The following is a 19528-nucleotide window of genomic DNA, read 5'->3' on the forward strand; positions in this document are numbered from 1 at the left end:
CGCCTAGACCCTACACGAGTACACCATCCCATAGACCCTACCCGAGTACACCATCGCCTAGACCCTACCCGGGTACACCATCCCCTAAACCCTACCCGAGTACACCATCCCCTAGACCCTACCCGAGTACACCATCCCCTAGACCCTACACGAGTACACTATCGCCTAGACCCTACACGAGTACACCATCCCATAGACCCTACCCAAGTACACCATCCCCTAGACCCTATCCGAGTACACCATCCCCTAAACCCTACCCGAGTAGACCATCCCCTAAACCCTACCCTAGTACACCATCCCCTAGACCCTACCTGAGAACACCTTCCCCTAGACCCTACGTGAGTACAACTTCCCCTAGACCCGACATGAGTACACCATCCCCTAGACCCTACCCGAGTACACCATCCCCTAGACCCTACCCGAGTACACCATCGCCTAGACCCTACCCGGGTACACCATCCCCTAGACCCTACCCGAGTACACCATTCCCTAGACCCTACCCGAGTACACTATCGCCTAGACCCTACACGAGTACACCATCCCCTAGACCCTCTCCTAGACCCTACCCGAGTACACCATCCCCTAGACCCTACCCGAGTACACCATCCCCTAGACACTACCCGAGTACACCATCCCCTAGACCCTACCCGAGTACAGCATCCCCTAGACCCTACCCAAGTACACCATCCCCTAGACCCTATCCGAGTACACCATCCCCTAAACCCTACCCGAGTAGACCATCCCCTAAACCCTACCCTAGTACACCATCCCCTAGACCCTACCTGAGAACACCTTCCCCTAGACCCTACGTGAGTACAACTTCCCCTAGACCCGACATGAGTACACCATCCCCTAGACCCTACCCGAGTACACCATCGCCTAGACCCTAGCCGGGTACACCATCCCCTAGACCCTACCCGAGTACACCATTCCCTAGACCCTACCCGAGTACACTATCGCCTAGACCCTACACAAGTACACCATCCCCTAGACCCTCTCCTAGACCCTACCCGAGTACACCATCCCCTAGACCCTCTCCTAGACCCTACCCAAGTACACCATTCCCTAGACACTACCCGAGTACACCATCCCCTAGACCCTACCCGAGTACAGCATCCCCTAGACCCTACCCAAGTACACCATCCCCTAGACCCTATCCGAGTACACCATCCCCTAAACCCTACCCGAGTAGACCATCCCCTAAACCCTACCCGAGTACACCATCCCCTAGACCCTACCTGAGAACACCTTCCCCTAGACCCTACCTGAGTACAACATCCCCTAGACCCGACATGAGTACACCATCCCCTAGACCCTACCCGAGTACACCCTACCCGAGTACACCATCCCCTAGACCCTACATGAGTACACTATCCCCTAGACCCTACCCGAGTACACATCCCCTAGACCCTACCCGAGTACACCATCCCCTAACCCTATCCGAGTACACCATCCCTTACACCCTACAATGGAACACCATCCCATAGATCTTACCTGAGTACACCATCCCCTAGACCCTACCCGAGTACACCATCTCCTAGACCCTACCCGAGTACACCATCCCCTAAACCCTAACCGAGTACACCATCCCCTAGACCCTACCCAAGTACAGCATCCCCTAGACCCTACCCAAGTACACCATCCCCTAGACCCTACCCGAGTACAGCATCCCCTAGACCCTACCCGAGTAGACCATCCCCTAGACCCTACCCGAGTACACCATCCCCTAGACCCTACCCGAGTACAGCATCCCCTAGACCCCACCTCAATACACCATCCCCTAGACCCTATCCAAATGCACCATCGCCTAGACCCTACCCGAGTACACCATCCTCTCCAAACCTCTGACCCCACCTTCGAAACCTGAGAACTAGGAGAAAGAGACGCTCACATGGAAGTAAACACAGCACTAGCAACTGTAGTTAATGGCAATTGTTGCTTTATTGTAGTTGCGTTTTGACATGTGTTGTGTATACTAAGGTAGCCGATTGTGGCATTTTGTCACAAGATACACAGTTGTTAAAACTAAATACCATGTCAGTGTGTAAAGAAAGCATCATCAGATGTGATGTGGGTGCTGCAGGATCATTAATACCGGTTCTGCACTAGCACTGTACAGCGCCTAGAAGGCAGGACAGGGAGTATGATGAAACAAGCCACAGACCCTGCGACTCCTCCTCACTCGCCGCCAACTGGCTCCTGGGAAGAGAGCAAGTCCCAAAGAAGCACAGGACATCCTTACCTGAAAAACATGGACACCACAAGGAAGAAACCACAAAGTCAAGCAAATGCGCGTCAGCAGTCAGGACAGAGACGCCAAAGAGATCTCACTGAATGAAACACGAGCACTCTGGGAGAGGCAGTGCACACTGATTTCAGGAAGGAAGTACATCCAAAGCAACGCTCATGTAAAACACAGGAAAGACATTTCACAATTTCACTAAGTGAAAATGGGCAGAATGAGCCAGCAAGCAACCATTTCCGGCCCAGTGCCATTGAATGTCGAAGTGCATGCTGGGAAATGCTGCGCACTCTCATTGGATGGAGAGAGATGCTCCATGGTCTTTGGGTCCAGTCGCTTCCTCTGGCCTGTTCAGTGGTCTAGCAACAGTGGACTGCAGAGGTGTCCCGTCTCTCATACACCCCATTTCTGAACCCACATACACCCAGAGGGAGCCGGGGTGAAGAGTGGGAGATGTCCTTTTCATGATGTTGCTCGCATGTGCAAAGACTGAAATAATGGTGGCTCCCCACTCTCTGTGCACTGAAGCCAAAGAAACTCCTTTAACTAAATCTCCGAAGTTCCTCTGGCGAATCACAGCAAACGTTACAGTGATTGCCAAATTCTTGGTATGGTAAGAAAGGGCGGAGTTACATCACCCAGGCCGAGGCTTTTATTTCCTTCATGTTTGACGTCCAATCGGCAGGTGTTGCGGGGCCCCAAGGGCTGCACGTATGAATACCCCTGCCCTGGGCAGTCCCCACTGGCATCTGATCCAAGTCGCCTTCTCTTAGTCATTCTCCTATCAGTTCCTGGTAAACATGGCACGTCTGCCATTTTTACTGAACTTGTGCTCAATTCAACGGCCATTTCTTTCACGTAATCTTCAGCCACACCCTCACCCGCAGTGTGTCCTAGTCTGTAGAGGGGAATTCCTTGGGACCGTCGTGCCATTTCCCTTATAGTAAAGAAGCGTCTATGCATTTGGCCCCTGTGCTGTTGCGTGTCCTAGTCTGTAGAGGGGAATTCCTTGGGACCGTCGTGCCATTTCCCTTATAGTAAAGAAGTGTCTATGCATTTGGCCCCTGTGCTGTTGCGTGTCCTAGTCTGTAGAGGGGAATTCCTTGGGGCTGTGCCATTTCCCTTATAGAAAAGAAGTGTCTATGCATTTGGCCCCTGTGCTGTTGCGTGTCCTAGTCTGTAGAGGGGAATTCCTTGGGGCCGTGCCATTTCCTTTATAGTAAAGAAGTGTCTATGCTGTTGGCCCCTGTGCTGTTGCGTGTCCTAGTCTGTAGAGGGGAATTCCTTGGGGCCTTTTCCCTTATAGTAAAGAAATGTCTATGAATTTGGCCCATGTGCTGTTGTGTGTCCTAGTCTGTAGACGGGAATTCCTTGGGACCGTGCCATTTCCCTTATAGTTAAGAAGTGTCTATGCTGTTGGCCCCTGTGCTGTTGCGTGTCCTAGTCTGTAGAGGGGAATTCCTTGGGGCCGTGCCTTTTCCTTTACAGTAAAGAAGTGTCTATGCATTTGGCCCCTGTGCTGTTGCGTGTCCTAGTCTGTAGAGGGGGATCCCTTGGGGCCATTTCCCTCATAGTAAAGAAGTGTCTATGCTGTTGGCCCCTGTGCTGTTGCATGTCCTAGTCTGTAGAGGGGGAATTCCTTGGGGCCGTGCCATTTCCTTTATAGTAAAGAAGTGTCTATGCATTTGGCCCCTGTGCTGTTGCGTGTCCTAGTCTGTAGAGGGGAATTCCTTGGGGCCATTTCCCTTGTAGTAAAGAAGTGTCTATGCATTTGGCCCCTGTGCTGTTGCGTGTCCTAGTCTGTAGAGGGGAATCCCTTGGGGCCATTTCCCTCATAGTAAAGAAGCGTCTATGCATTTGGCCCCAGTGCTGTTGCGTGTCCTAGTCTGTAGAGGGGAATCCCTTGGGGCCATTTCCCTTATAGTAAAGAAATGTCTATGCATTTGGCCCCTGTGCTGTTGCGTGTCCTAGTCTGTAGACGGGAATTCCTTGGGACCGTGCCATTTCCCTTATAGTAAAGAAGTGTCTATGCTGTTGGCCCCTGTGCTGTTGCGTGTCCTAGTCTGTAGAGGGGAATTCCTTGGGACCGTGCCATTTCCCTTATAGTAAAGAAGTGTCTATGCATTTTGCCCCTGTGCTGTTGCGTGTCCTAGTCTGTAGAGGGGAATTCCTTGGAGCCATTTCCCTTATAGTAAAGAAGTGTCTATGCATTTGGCCACTGTGCTGTTGCGTGTCCTAGTCTGTAGAGGGGAATTCCTTGGGGCCATTTCCCTTGTAGTAAAGAAGTGTCTATGCATTTGGCCCCTGTGCTGTTGTGTGTCCTAGTCTGTAGAGGGGAATCCCTTGGGGCCATTTCCCTCATAGTAAAGAAGTGTCTATGCATTTGGCCCCAGTGCTGTTGCATGTCCTAGTCTGTAGATGGGAATTCCTTGGGGCCATTTCCCTTATAGTAAAGAAATATCTATGCATTTGGCCCCTGTGCTGTTGAGTGTCCTAGTCTGTAGATGGGAATCCCTTGGGACCGTGCCATTTCCCTTATAGTAAAGAAGTGTCTATGCTGTTGGCCCCTGTGCTGTTGCATGTCCTAGTCTGTAGAGGGGAATTCCTTGGGGCCGTGCCATTTCCTTTATAGTAAAGAAGTGTCTATGCATTTGGCCCCTGTGCTGTTGCGTGTCCTAGTCTGTAGAGGGGAATCCCTTGGGGCCATTTCCCTCATAGTAAAGAAGTGTCTATGCATTGGGGCCCAGTGCTGTTGTGTGTCCTAGTAGGTAGAGGGGAATTCCTTGGGGCAATTTCCCTTATAGTAAAGAAATGTCTATGCATTTGGCCCCTGTGCTGTTGCGTGTCCTAGTCTGTAGACGGGAATTCCTTGGGACCGTGCCATTTCCCTTATAGTAAAGAAGTGTCTATGCTGTTGGCCCCTGTGCTATTGTGTGTCCTAGCCTGTAGAGGGGAATTCCATGGGGCCATTTCCCTCATAGTAAAGAAGTGCCTATGCCTATGCATTTGGCCCCTGTGCTGTTGCGTGTCCTAGTCTGTAGAGGGGAATTCCTTGGGTTAATTTCCCTTACAGTAAAGAAGTATCTATGCATTTGCCCCTGTGCTGTTGCGTGTCCTAGTCTGTAGAGGGGAATTCCTTGGGACCGTGCCATTTTCCTTATAGTAAAGAAGTGTCTATGCATTTGGCCCCTGTGCTGTTGCGTGTCCTAGTCTGTAGAGGGGAATTCCTTGGGACCGTGCCATTTCCCTTATAGTAAAGAAGTGTCTATGCATTTGGCCCCTGTGCTGTTGCGTGTCCTAGTCTGTAGAGGGGAATTCCTTGGGGCCGTGCCATTTCCCTTATAGAAAAGAAGTGTCTATGCATTTGGCCCCTGAGCTGTTGCGTGTCCTAGTCTGTAGAGGGGAATTCCTTGGGACCGTGCCATTTCCCTTATATTAAAGAAGTGTCTATGCATTTGGCCCCTGTGCTGTTGCGTGTCCTAGTCTGTAGATGGGAATTCCTTGGAGCCATTTCCCTTATAGTAAAGAAGTATCTATGCATTTGCCCCTGTGCTGTTGCGTGTCCTAGTCTGTAGAGGGGAATTCCTTGGGACCGTGCCATTTCCCTTATAGTAAAGAAGTGTCTATGCATTTGGCCCCTGTGCTGTTGCGTGTCCTAGTCTGTAGAGCGGAATTCCTTGAGGCCGTGCCATTTCCCTTATAGAAAAGAAGTGTCTATGCATTTGGCCCCTGAGCTGTTGCGTGTCCTAGTCTGTAGAGGGGAATTCCTTGGGGCCGTGCCATTTCCCTTATAGTAAAGAAGTGTCTATGCATTTGGCCCCTGTGCTGTTGCGTGTCCTAGTCTTTAGAGGGGAATTCCTTGGAGCCATTTCCCTTATAGTAAAGAAGTGTCTATGCATTTGGCCACTGTGCTGTTGCGTGTCCTAATCTGTAGAGGGGAATTCCTTGGAGCCATTTCCCTTATAGTAAAGAAGTGTCTATGCATTTGGCCCCTGTGCTGTTGTCTGGTACGTGTGAGGGTCTGCAGTGCCGGCACTGTCAAGGAGACTGGTTTGTGTTCCTATTGGAATATATCATTGTAATGTCCGTAGATTAAATGGTGCGCACAGAGCAGCGCTCTTATATCCATCTGGGTGAGCTTTCTGTGGCCTATCCTTGAGTCTGAAGAAGCAGCGAGCACAGGATGGTAAGACCTTTCTGGGCCTGTCCTGGCGCCTGACGCAGTAGTGAGCACAGGAGGGTAAGACCTTTCTGTGGCCTATCTAGGAGTCTGAAGCAGTAGCAAGCACAGGAGGGTAAGACTTTTCTGTGGCCTATCCTCGAGTCTGAAGTAGTAACAAGCACAGGATGGTAAGACCTTTCTGTGGCCTACCAAGGATTCTGAAGCACTAGTGAGCAGAGGATGGTAAGAACTTTCTATGGCCTATCCTGGAGTAGGCAAGCAGTAGCAAGCACAGGAGGGTAAGAACTTTTTGTGGCCTATCCTCGAGTCTGAAGCAGTAGTGGGCACAGGATGGTGAGACCTTTCTGTGGCCTATCCAGGTGTCTGAAGCAGTAGTGAGCACAAGATTGTGAGATCTGCTTGTGGCCTATCCTGGAGTCTGCAGCAGTATCGAGTACAGGATGGTAAGAGCTTCCTGTGGCCTTTCTAGGAGTCTGAAGCCGTAGAGAGCACAGGATGGTAAGGCCTTTCTGTGGCCTACCAAGGATTCTGAAGCACTAGCGAGCAGAGGACGGTAAGAACCTTCTATGGCCTATCCTGGAGTCTGCTGCAGTATCAAGCACAGGAGGGTAAGAACATTTTATGGCCTATCCTCGAGTCTGAAGCGGTAGTGGGCACAGGATGGTGAGAACTTTCTGTGGCCTATCCAGGTGTCTGAATCAGTAGTGAGCACAGGATGGTGAGATCTGCTTGTGGCCTATCCTGGAGTCTGTAGCAGTATCGAGTACAGGATGGTAAGACCTTCCTGTGGCCTTTCTAGGAGTCTGAAGCCTTAGAGAGCACAGGATGGTAAGACCTTTCTGTGGCCTACCTAGGACTCTGAAGCAGTACTGAGCACAGGATGGTAAGACCTTTCTGTGGCCTATCCTGGTGTCTGAAGCAATAGTGAGCACAGGACGGTGAGATCTGCTTGTGGCGTATCCTGGAGTCTGAAGCAGTAGTGGGTACAGGATGGTAAGACCTTTCTGTGGTCTATCTAGGACCCTGAAGCAGCAGCGAGCACAGGATGGGAAGACCTTTCTGTGGCCAATCCTGGACCCTGAAGCAGCAGCGAGCACAGGATGGGAAGACCTTTCTGTGGTCTATCGAGGACTCTGAAGCAGAAGCGAGCACAGGATGGGAAGACCTTTCTGTGGTCTATCAATGACTCTGAAGCAGTAGCAAGCACAGGATGGTAAGAGCTTTCTGTGGTCTATCAATGACTCTGAAGTAGTCACAAGCACAGGATGGTGAGATCTGTCTGTGGCCTATCTAGGAGCCTGAAGCAGTAGTGAGCACAGGATGGTAATAACTTTCTGTGGCCTATCCTGGAGACTGAAGCAGTAGTGAGCACAGGATGGTGAGACCTTTCTGTGGCTTATCCTGGACTCTGAAGCAGCAGTGAGCACAGGATGGGAAGACCTTTCTGTGGCCTGTCTGGGAGTCTGAAGCAGTAGCGAGCACAGGATGGTAAGACCTTTCCGTGGCCTGTCTGGGAGTCTGAAGCAGTAGCGAGCACAGGATGGTAAGACCTTTCCGTGGCCTATCTGGGAGTCTGAAGCAGTAGCGAGCACAGGATGGTAAAACCTTTCCGTGGCCTATCTGGGAGTCTGAAGCAGTAGCGAGCACAGGATGGTTAAGACCTTTCCGTGGCCTATCTGGGAGTCTGAAGCAGTAGCGAGCCCAGGATGGTAAGACCTTTCCGTGGCCTATCTGGAAGTCTGAAGCAGTAGTGAGCCCAGGATGGTAAGACCTTTCCGTGGCCTATCTGGGAGTCTGAAGCAGTAGCGAGCCCAGGGTGGTAAGACATTTCCGTGGCCTATCTGGGAGTCTGAAGCAGTAGCAAGCACAGGATGGTAAGACCTTTCTGTGGCCTATATGGGAGTCTGAAGCAGTAGCGAGCACAGGATGGTAAGACCTTTCTGTGGTCTATCTGGGAGTGTGAAGCAGTAGCAAGCACTGGAGGGTAAGACCTTTCTGTGGTCTATCTAGGATACTGAAGCAGTAGCAAGCACAGAGTGGAATACCGTGCAGCCAATCCAACAGAACATCAGGCAGACACCTGGAAAAGAAAGTAGCGCCATAGGGCATAGAGATGTTTAAAAAGTAGTCCAAGTGGACTTTAAATAGTTCTATGTAATTTATGAACTGTAAAAACACTAAAAACCATATAAAGGACTAGCAAAACATGCTCAACTAAAAGTGACAAGTCATAAAAAAGTCATAACCAATACTCAAGACTCAAAGAAGTAATGCTGAAAAAGAAGGGGCGGCCTTCAGATCAAATATTACCCAATGGCCGAGCAGCAACAGTACTAAGGAATGCAAACTCTTCACCCACAAGCACCAAATGGCACACAATGGACTTCATTACAACAGTGGCGGAAAGGCAACAACAGCGCCGGTAGTGCTACCGGCGCCGTTGTTGCCATGCTGCCATATTATGAGTTCTGCTCGCGGGGGACGCTCTGCACGTCTGGCCGCTGCTACCATCCTCCCCATTCCCATTGAGCCCTATGGGGGTTCAAATGGGAATGGGGACGTACCGGCTCCGGGTCCAGCGCAAGGGGATTTACCGAGCCCGCAAGGTCGGAATGGCCCGGTAATTCCCCTTTCGCAGGACCCGGAGCCGGACCTGAGTTTGGGGGTAGCCATGCCGGTATGAACCGCATGGCTACCTCCATCCTCGTAATGAGGCTCAATGTCTTTGTGTCACTCAGAGGGCTGCTCCCCAGTCTGTACCCGCTGATGCAATCCCCGGGACACGCCATTGAAATCACGAGCGGTCCAATGAAAGAGGCTATTAAGTGCTCAGGGATGGATACCGTTCTACATCGGATGTGATGCCGGAGTACAGTGCATACTCACAGAGCTGCTCCCCAGTCTGTAACTTCAGATCTTCCTGCACTCTGTGCTTTCCCTGCAGGTAGACACTCTGCTGTGGGTTTTCTCTCAGATGCTGCATGGGAACCCTGGTGTGTCCTCAGGATTGAGGTGTATCTAATGTACTTTCCACACCCTGTGCACTCAGAGGGCTTTTTGCCAGTTTGGATCCTCTGATGCTTGCTCAGGCCTCACATAACAGTAAAACCTTTCTCGTACTCTGTGCCTTTTTATGGTCTCTCCCTCATATGGGATCTTTGATGTTTCTTCAGGTATGAAATCCCACTATAGTGCTTTCCACACACTGTGCACCCGTAGGGTTTCTTTCCAGCGTGGATCATCTGATGCTTCCGCAGGTCATACCGATAAGTAAACCTTTTCTCACACTCTGTACACTGGTGCGGTCTCTCCCCTGTGTGGGACCTCTGATGTTTTCTCATGTCTGAATCGCGACTAAAGTGCTTACCGCACTCTTTGCACTCATAGGGTTTCTCGCCAGTGTGGATCTTCTGATGCGTTCTCAGTGATGAGATGTCACTGAAGCGCTTCTCGCACTCTGTGCACTGGTACGGTCTTTCCCCTGTGTGAGATCTCTGGTGCACCTTTAGGTTTGACCCCCGTCCAAAGTGCTTACCACACTCTGTGCACTCATAAGGCTTCTCTCCGGTGTGGACTCTCTGATGCGATTTCAGATATGAGCTGGTAGTGAAGCATTTCTGGCACTCTGTACATTGATGCGGCCTCTCCTCTGTGTGGAATTTCTGATGCGTCCTCAGACTTACGGCCCATAAAAAGCATTTACCACACTCAGTACACTCATAAGGCATCTCACCCGTGTGGGTCCCCTGATGTGTTTTCAGTGATGAGCTGCTACTGAAACTTTTGGCACACTCACTGCACTGGTACAGTCTCTTCCCTTCATGGAATCGTTGATGTCTTCTGAGGTGTGAAACACCTGTAAAGTGCTTTCCACACTCTGTGCACTCATAGGGCTTCACACCAGTGTGGACCCACTGATGTGTGCTCAGTGACCCGCGGGTACTGAAGCTTTTGTCACATGATGTACATGGGAACGGTCTCTCCCCTGTGTGAGACCGCTGGTGTGCTATCAGGGTGGAAATCTGTCTAAAGCGCTTCCCACACTCTGTGCACTCATAGGGCTTCTCGCCAGTGTGGATCCTCTGGTGTATGCTCAGTGACCCGCGGGTACTGAAGCTTTTCTCACAAGCTGTACACGGGTACGGCCTTTCTCCTGTGTGGGATCTCTGGTGTATTATCAGGTTTGCCGCGTGTGTAAAGTGCTTACCACACTCAGTGCACTCATAGAGCTTCTCACCAGTGTGAATCCTCTGGTGTATTATCCGATTTGAACGGTTCGTGAAGCTTTTCTTGCAGACTGCACACTGGTGCATTTTCCTCCCACTCCGGCTCCTTGGATGTATGCGCCCACTCTTGGTTTTGGAAATTGCCCCATTATCCAAATGTTCTGTTGAAAGAAGCAGAGAATACGGGTATTATTTTATGCCACTGGACAACCTAAAGATAAATGCACTTATTGCAGAGATGTCACACTGTGTGATTCTGGGTCAGGGTATAAAAAAGCAGTGTTGCATAGCAATTTGCTTTGCAATTCTATATGTTTGCAACTTAAATGCATCCTCCCACTAATGTCTTACTTCAGTGCTGCACATAAATGTTGCTCATTTTATGTCTTGGGTACAAATAACTTCTGGTGACGTTAAAAATATTAGTACAACACTGCTAATCAAATATGTTTGTTTGCTAATCAAAAATATTTTAATGGCCAAACTCAATTTTTGAAAACTAATTTATGCCTTGCTGGGTGCATCCCTCTGTCAGTTGAATAAAATGTGCAAGATACTAAAAACCATGTGAAAAGACATCTCAAGTAATATTAATTTGACTTCATAGAAAGATATTATTTCCCAAGAATCTAAATATAAGCAACATGTGTTTTCTCTTCAGGGTTGTGATTTTGGCGTGTACAGTGGGTGCTGGGAAGCAGAATGTGGCGTCCATTAGCAGAAGCTCTGGGTGTATGTTCTCTTCAGGGTTGTCATTTTGACGTGTACAGTGGGGGTTGGGAAACAGAATGTGGCGTGCATTAGCAGAAGCTCTGAATGTATGTTCTCTTCAGGGTTTGCGATTTTGGCGTGTACAGTGGGGGTTGGGAAGGAGAATGTGGCGCGCATTAGCAGAAGCTCTGAATGTATGTTCTCTTCAGGGTTGTGATTTTGGCGTGCACAGTGGGGGTTGGGAAGCAGAATGTGGCGCGCATTAGGAGAAGCTCTGATTGTATGTTCACTTCAGGGTTGTGATTTTGGCGTGCACAGTGGGGGTTGGGAAGCAGAATGTGGCGCGCATTAGCAGAAGCTCTGAATGTATGTTCTCTTCAGGGTTGTGATTTTGGCGTGCACAGTGGGGGTTGGGAAGCAGAATGTGGCACGCATTAGGAGAAGCTCTGATTGTATGTTCACTTCAGGGTTGTGATTTTGGCGTGCACAGTGGGGGTTGGGAAGCAGAATGTGGCACGCATTAGCAGAAGCTCTGAGTGTATGTTCTCTTCAGGGTTGTGATTTTGGCGTGCACAGTGGGGGTTGGGAAGCAGAATGTGGCGGGCATTAGCAGAAGCTCTGAGTGTATGTTCTCTTCAGGGTTGTCATTTTGGCGTGTACAGTGGGGGTTGGGAAGCAGAATGTGGCGTGCATTAGCAGAAGCTCTGATTGTATGTTCTCTTCAGGGTTGTGATTTTGGCGTGTACAGTGGGGGTTGAGAAGCAGAATGTGGCGTGCATTAGCAGAAGCTCTGAGTGAATGTTCTCTTCAGGGTTGTGATTTTGGCGTGTACAGTGGGGGTTGGGAAGCAGAATGGGGCGTGCATTAGCAGAAGCTCTGAGTGTATGTTCTCTTCAGGGTTGTCATTTTGGCGTGTACAGTGGGGGTTGGGAATCAGAATGTGGCGGGCATTAGCAGAAGCTCTGAGTGTATGTTCTATTCAGGGTTGTCATTTTGGCGTGTACAGTGGGGGTTGGGAAGCAGAATGTGGCGCCCATTAGCAGAAGCTCTGAGTGTATGTTCTCTTCAGGGTTGTGATTTTAGCATGTACAGTGGGGGTTGGGAAGCAGAATGTGGCATGCATTAGCAGAAGCTCTGAGTGTATTTTCTCTTCAGGGTTGTGATTTTGGCGTGTACAGTGGGGGTTGGGAAGCAGAATGTGGCGTCCATTAGCAGAAGCTCCTGAGTGTATGTTCTCTTCAGGGTTGTCATTTTGGAGTGTACAGTGGGGGTTGGGAAGCAGAATGTGGTGTGCATTAGTAGAAGCTCCTGAGTGTATGTTCTCTTCAGGGTTGTGGTTTTGGCGTGTACAGTGGGGGTTGGGAAGCAGAATGTGGCGCCCATTAGCAGAAGCTCTGAGTGTATGTTCTCTTCAGGGTTGTGATTTTGGGTACACAGTGGGGGTTGGGAAGCAGAATGTGGCGTGCATTAGTAGAAGCTCCTGAGTGTATGTTCTCTTCAGGGTTGTCATTTTGGCGTGTACAGTGGGGGTTTGGAAGCAGAATGTGGCGTGCATTAGCAGAAGCTCTGAGTGTACGTTCTCTTCAGGGTTGTCATTTTGGCGTGTACAGGGTTGTGATTTTGGGTACACAGTGGGGGTTGGGAAGCAGAATGTGGCATGCATTAGCAGAAGCTCTGAGTGTATGTTCTCTTCAGGGTTGTGATTTTGGGTACACAGTGTGGGTTGGGAAGCAGAATGTGGTGTGCATTAGCAGAATCTCCTGAGTGTGTGTTCTCTTCAGGGTTGTCATTTTGGTGTGTACAGTGGGGGTTGGGAAGCAGAATGTGGCGTGCATTAGCAGAAGCTCTGAGTGTATGTTCTCTTCAGGGTTGCGATTTTGGCGTGTACAGTGGGGGTTGGGAAGCAGAATGTGGCGGGCATTAGCAGAAGCTCTGAGTGTATGTTCTCTTCAGGGTTGTGATTTTGGCGTGTACAGTGGGGGTTGGGAAGCAGAATGTGGCGTGCATTAGCAGAAGCTCTGAGTGTATGTTCTCTTCAGGGTTGTGGTTTTGGCGTGTACAGTGGGGGTTGGGAAGCAGAATGTGGCGTGCATTAGCAGAAGCTCTGAGTGTATGTTCTCTTCAGGGTTGTGATTTTGGGTACACAGTGGGGGTTGGGAAGCAGAATGTGGCGTGCATTAGCAGAAGCTCTGAGTGTATGTTCTCTTCAGGGTTGTGATTTTGGGTACACAGTGGGGTTTGGGAAGCAGAATGTGGTGTGCATTAGCAGAATCTCCTGAGTGTGTGTTCTCTTCAGGGTTGTCATTTTGGTGTGTACAGTGGGGGTTGGGAATCAGAATGTGGCGGGCATTAGCAGAAGCTCTGAGTGTATGTTCTCTTCAGGGTTGCGATTTTGGCGTGTACAGTGGGGGTTGGGAAGCAGAATGTGGCGGGCATTAGCAGAAGCTCTGAGTGTATGTTCTCTTCAGGGTTGTGGTTTTGGCGTGTACAGTGGGGGTTGGGAAGCAGAATGTGGCGGGCATTAGCAGAAGCTCTGAGTGTATGTTCTCTTCAGGGTTGTGGTTTTGGCGTGCACAGTGGGTGTTGGGAAGCAGAATGTGGCGTGCATTAGCAGAAGCTCTGAGTGTATGTTCTCTTCAGGGTGGTGATTTTGGCGTGTAGAGTGGGGGTTGGAAAGCAGAAGCTCTGATTGTATGTTGGTGTTTTAAAACATATAAATCAATGAGGGGCTGCTTTACTAAACATGGGTCATTCATGAGTTAGCATTCGGGTGTGTTTTCATGTGTAGCACTCAGCAGGCTTCTTTGAGCTATCACCTGCATGTGCAGATCCATTTCTCGAAGCTGGAGTAAGTGGCTATCAGCAGAGGGGAAGTGGTACAGGGGACGACTCTTACAGGCAAGCTGCGGGCAAAAGGGCAGCATATTCTGGGGGGAGGGGCAGTTCCAGCTTCTTCTGGATGCACTGGGCAGTCAGAGGTTGTGGTGTATTGTCAGGGGTAGGGGGCAGTGGGCCATCCACTTTGGGTTTACACACAAGGTGCAGTGCCGGCTAGGACTGTGGAGGCACGTGACTCTTGTTTATTTTGAGAAGAGTTCAGACAAGGAGTTGGTGACCGATGACATGCAAGAAAGTTCCGAAGTTAGCCCTAATCCAGTGCAAAAGCAGATCCATCGGTGCACTGCCACATAGCAAAGAGGACACCGCAGAAGACGCTTCTCACATTGGGCACCACAAGAAGGGATGTTGGGTGGATAATTCTCTTGATCCCCCTGAACGGTCTTTCAAACTGTCTCTTGCTGGTCTTTCCAATGTGTCAGTGTCTCTTGCAGGTCTTTCCAATGTGTCACTGTCTCTTGCTGGTCTTGCCAATGTGTCACTGTCTCTTGCTGGTCTTGCCAATGTGTCACTGTCTCTTGCTGGTCTTGCCAATGTGTCACTGTCTCTTGCAGGTCTTTCCAATGTGTCACTGTCTCTTGCTGGTCTTTACTGTCTCTTGCTGGTCTTTCTAATGTGTCACTGTCTCTTGCTGGTATTTCCAATGTATTACTGTCTCTTGCAGGTCTTTACTGTCTCTTGCTGGTCTTTACTGTCTCTTGCTGGTCTTTCCAATATGTCAGTGTCTCTTGCTGGTCTTTCCAATGTGTCACTGTCTTTTGCTGGTATTTCCAATGTATTACTGTCTCTTGCAGGTCTTTACTGTCTCTTGCTGGTCTTTACTGTCTCTTGCTGGTCTTTCCAATGTGTCAGTGTCTCTTGCTGGTCTTTCCAATGTGTCACTGTCTCTTGCTGGTCTTGCCAATGTGTCAGTGTCTCTTGCTGGTCTTACCAATGTGTCACGGTCTCTTGCTGGTCTTGCCAATGTGTCAGCGTCTCTTGAAGGTCTTTCCAATGTGTCACTGTCTCTTGCTGGTCTTTCCAATGTGTCAGTGTCTCTTAAAGGTCTTTCCAATGTGTCACTGTCTCTTGCTGGTCTTGCCAATGCGTCACTGTCTTTTGCTGGTATTTCCAATGTATTACTGTCTCTTGCAGGTCTTTACTGTCTCTTGCTGGTCTTTACTGTCTCTTGCTGGTCTTTCCAATGTGTCAGTGTCTCTTGCTGGTCTTTCCAATGTGTCACTGTCTTTTGCTGGTATTTCCAATGTATTACTGTCTCTTGCAGGTCTTTACTGTCTCTTGCTGGTCTTTACTGTCTCTTGCTGGTCTTTCCAATGTGTCACTGTCTCTTGCTGTTCTTGCCAATGCGTCAGTGCCTCTTGCTGGTCTTTCCATTGTGTCACTGTCTCTTGCTGGTCTTTCCAAAGTGTCACTGTCTCTTGCAGGTCTTTCCAATGCGTCACTGTCTCTTGCAGGTCTTTCCAATGTGTCACTGTCTTTTGCTGGTATTTCCAATGTATTACTGTCTCTTGCAGGTCTTTACTGTCTCTTGCTTGTCTTTACTGTCTCTTGCTGGTCTTTCCAATGTGTCAGTGTCTCTTGCTGGTCTTTCCAATGTGTCACTGTCTCTTGCTGGTCTTGCCAATGTGTCAGTGTCTCTTGCTGGTCTTACCAATGTGTCACGGTCTCTTGCTGGTCTTGCCAATGTGTCAGCGTCTCTTGAAGGTCTTTCCAATGTGGCACTGTCTCTTGCTGGTCTTGCCAATGTGTCAGCGTCTCTTGCTGGTCTTACCAATGTGTCAGTGTCTCTTGCTGGTCTTACCAATGTGTCACGGTCTCTTGCTGGTCTTGCCAATGTGTCAGCGTCTCTTGAAGGTCTTTCCAATGTGTCACTGTCTCTTGCTGGTCTTTCCATTGTGTCAGTGTCTCTTGCAGGTCTTTCCAATGTGTCACTGTCTCTTGCTGGTCTTTCCATTGTGTCAGTGTCTCTTGCAGGTCTTTCCAATGTGTCACTGTCTCTTTCTGGTCTTTCCAATGTGTCACTGTCTCTTGCTGGTCTTTCCAATGTGTCACTGTCTCTTGCTGATCTTTCCAATGTGTCAGTGTCTCTTGCAGGTCTTTCCATTGTGTCACTGTCTCTTGCTGATCTTTCCAATGTGTCAGTGTCTCTTGCAGGTCTTTCCAATGTGTCACGGTCTCTTGCTGGTCTTGCCAATGTGTCAGCGTCTCTTGAAGGTCTTTCCAATGTGTCACTGTCTCTTGCTGGTCTTGCCAATGTGTCAGTGTCTCTTGCTGGTCTTACCAATGTGCCAGTGTCTCTTGCTGGTCTTACCAATGTGTCACTGTCTCTTGCTGGTCTTGCCAATGTGTCAGCGTCTCTTGAAGGTCTTTCCAATGTGTCACTGTCTCTTGCTGGTCTTTCCATTGTGTCAGCGTCTCTTGCAGGTCTTTCCAATGTGTCACTGTCTCTTGCTGGTCTTTCCAATGTGTCACTGTCTCTTGCTGATCTTTCCAATGTGTCAGTGTCTCTTGCAGGTCTTTCCATTGTGTCACTGTCTCTTACTGGTCTTTCCAATGTGTCACTGTCTCTTGCTGGTGTTTCCAATATGTCACTGTCTCTTGCTGGTCTTTCCAATGTGTCACTGTCTCTTGGCCCAATTTGGCACATTTTAATTTCATTTATATTCATATACAGGGAAGAAAATGCTCTTTTGATGACAGACAAACATACAATAGAAAATAAATCAGATTTGATGGGAAACAGTGAGCTTCTTACACTGGGGTGAGATGATCTGCTAAACCCAAAGCCTTGCAGAGTGAAGAGGAGAGAGGAGTGATCGACAGTGTCCACAGCGGCCAAAGGTGCCCACAGCTGGTTGCAGAAGAAAGGGGATGTGACTGCAAGTAAGGCAACAGTGTCTTAGATTGCACTAAGACAGCAGATTGATATATTTGTCCTGTTAGTTTAATATCATTTAAGTAGTTTTTGAGTAATCTCTGTAAAACAGAGCATTTGTGAAAGCCAAAGTAACACATTTTGTAACCAACCGGATTTGAGAAGCTATGTATTCAAATCCTTAAGTTGCAGACTGCCCTCAAAACATGAAGTAGCCACTTAACTGAAGTGGGTGATCCTAAGCAAATCATTTTATCGCACTGTGATTTATCAGTGGGAGTTCCAAATCAAACTACTTAAGTCAGTGTTTTACCATTAATAGAAGGTGGTTTAAGTTAGGCTATGTTATTTGGCATTTATATAGCGCTCTATATATCATTAGTATGACCTCAAAGCGCTGGCAAATTGAACGCCCTCGGGGACCGCAGTCCTGATCAGTAGAGAGAGTAAGTGTCGAAGGGTGTGTGGGTGCACCAGTTATGTGTGCAGCTGATGTAATTGCCTGATGGCAGCTGCATCCTAGCGTTAGGTTTGGTGGTGATGATATCAGTTGAAAGTGTTGCAGTCTGGCGGGTGGACACCCAGACTGGGTTCTGGCTGCGTTAGGCCTGTAGGACACTTATGTGTGCAGCTAGGCCGGTTTGTCATGGGGTATAGTTGCGTTTTATTAGAGTGATGGGGTGTTCTTGGCGTAGTGTTCGTATGTGAGCAGCTAGGACGAATTTATCTAGGGGTATAGCTGTATTCTAACTGTGTGATGTGTAGAGTAGAGAGTAAGCGTAGTGATATGATATGATGGTTCTTCCACAAAGCGCCTAAGCACAGTGCGTTTCGAAAGCACTAGATTTCAAGGGAGGGAACGAGGGAGAACGCAAAGACACTCCCACAGGCCATGAGCAGCACAAATGTGAAGACTACCTACGGTACTCGGTCTGGGGAACCCAGATCGTGTACGTGCTAAGGCCCAGACAGGAATGCATGCCTGGGAGTGGTACATGGGGACCGGAGGGGCTGGGTACACAGTGACATCGCGGGGACCGGGGTAGGGGCAAACAGCAATGCAAGAAGGGGCAAGAGGTACAGAGAGACATCATGGGAAGAGAGGGGCGGCGGGTAAACAGCGATATGAAGGGGGACCAGGGGGCCTGGGCACATTGTGACTACATGGGACACTAGAGGGGTATGGGTACACTGCGATATCTTAGTGGACCAGGAGGGAAGCTGGGGGCGCATGGGGACACCGGGGAGCCAAGGGGTCTGGGCAACAGTGAAACGTGGCGACATAAGGGGTTGTGGGAATGCACGCCCTCGGGGACCGCAGTCAGGTCAGTAGAGAGAGTAAGTGTCGTAGGGTGCGTGGGTGCACCAGTTATGTATGCAGCTGATGTAATTGCCTGATGGTAGCTGCATCCTAGCGTTAGGTTTGGTGGTGATGATATCAGTTGGATGTGTTTAGTCGGTGGGTGGACACCCAGACTGGTTTATAGCTGCGTTAGGCCTGTGGGACGCTTATGTGTGCAGCTAGGCCGGTTTGTCATGGGATATAGCTGCGTTTTATTAGAGCGATGGGGTGTTCATGGGGTAGTGTTCGTATGTGAGCAGCTAGGCCGAATTGATCGAGGGGTGTAGCTGTACTCTAATTGTGTGATGGGGTAGAGTAGAGAGTAAGTGTAGTGAGATGATATTATATGATGGTTCATCCACAAAGCGCCTAAGCAAAATACACTTCGAAGTGCTCGATGATAAGGGAGGGAATGAGGGAGACCCCAGAGGCACTCCCACGGGCCATGCGCAGCGCGAATGTGATGACTAGCTACTGCACTCGGGCTAGAGACATCCAGACTGTGCAAGTACTAAGGCACAGACCGGAGGGCAAGCCTGGGAACGGTACATGAGGACCGTAGGGGCTGGGTACACAGCGACATCGCGGGGGACCGGGATAGGGGCAACCAGCAAGCATGCAGGGGCCAGAGGTATAGAGAGACATCCTGGGACCGGAGGAGCAGAGGGTATACAGCGACATAAAGGGGGACCAGAGAGGGCTGGGCACACAGCGACTACGTGGGACACGAGAGGGGCATGGGGTATACTGCGGTATGTTAGGGGACCAGGAGGGAAGTTTATGGTGCATAGCGATAACGCGGGGAGCCAAGGTGCTGTGCACACAGTACATCATAGGGACCAGCGGTTTGCGAGCGCAGTGACGAGATAGTCAGGGCAACAGTGAAACGTGGGGACCTAAGGGGTTGTGGGTACACTGTAACCTTGAGGAGAAATGCGGGGCTGGGGGAAACAGCGACATCACAGGATACACAGCGACACACAGGCACAGAGGGGTACACAGCAACTTTACGGAGAACCGGGACACATGGCACAAAGGGGCACACATCGAC

General features: G+C 49.7%; 2 protein-coding genes across 4 annotated transcripts in view; both read right to left on the minus strand.

Moving 5' to 3' along the window:
- LOC138564106 (zinc finger protein 436-like) overlaps positions 1–9416 on the minus strand; it is a 79270-nt gene extending 69854 nt beyond the window's left edge. The window contains exon 1 of the mRNA XM_069642886.1: positions 9312–9416. The gene's annotated coding sequence lies outside the window, so the exon portion shown is untranslated. The remainder of the gene's footprint in view (positions 1–9311) is intronic.
- LOC138564070 (zinc finger protein 345-like) overlaps positions 1918–19528 on the minus strand; it is a 439931-nt gene continuing 422320 nt past the window's right edge. For all 3 annotated transcript variants that reach the window (XM_069642884.1, XM_069642885.1, XM_069642883.1), the window contains one exon: positions 1918–10812. In XM_069642884.1, coding sequence (XP_069498985.1) covers positions 9557–10812 — 1256 coding nt within the window. In that variant the 3' untranslated portion in view covers positions 1918–9556. The remainder of the gene's footprint in view (positions 10813–19528) is intronic.

This window comes from Ambystoma mexicanum, chromosome 1p (assembly GCF_040938575.1).
Source record: "Ambystoma mexicanum isolate Mex_15411 chromosome 1p, UKY_AmexF1_1, whole genome shotgun sequence".
Classification (NCBI taxonomy): domain Eukaryota; kingdom Metazoa; phylum Chordata; class Amphibia; order Caudata; family Ambystomatidae; genus Ambystoma; species Ambystoma mexicanum.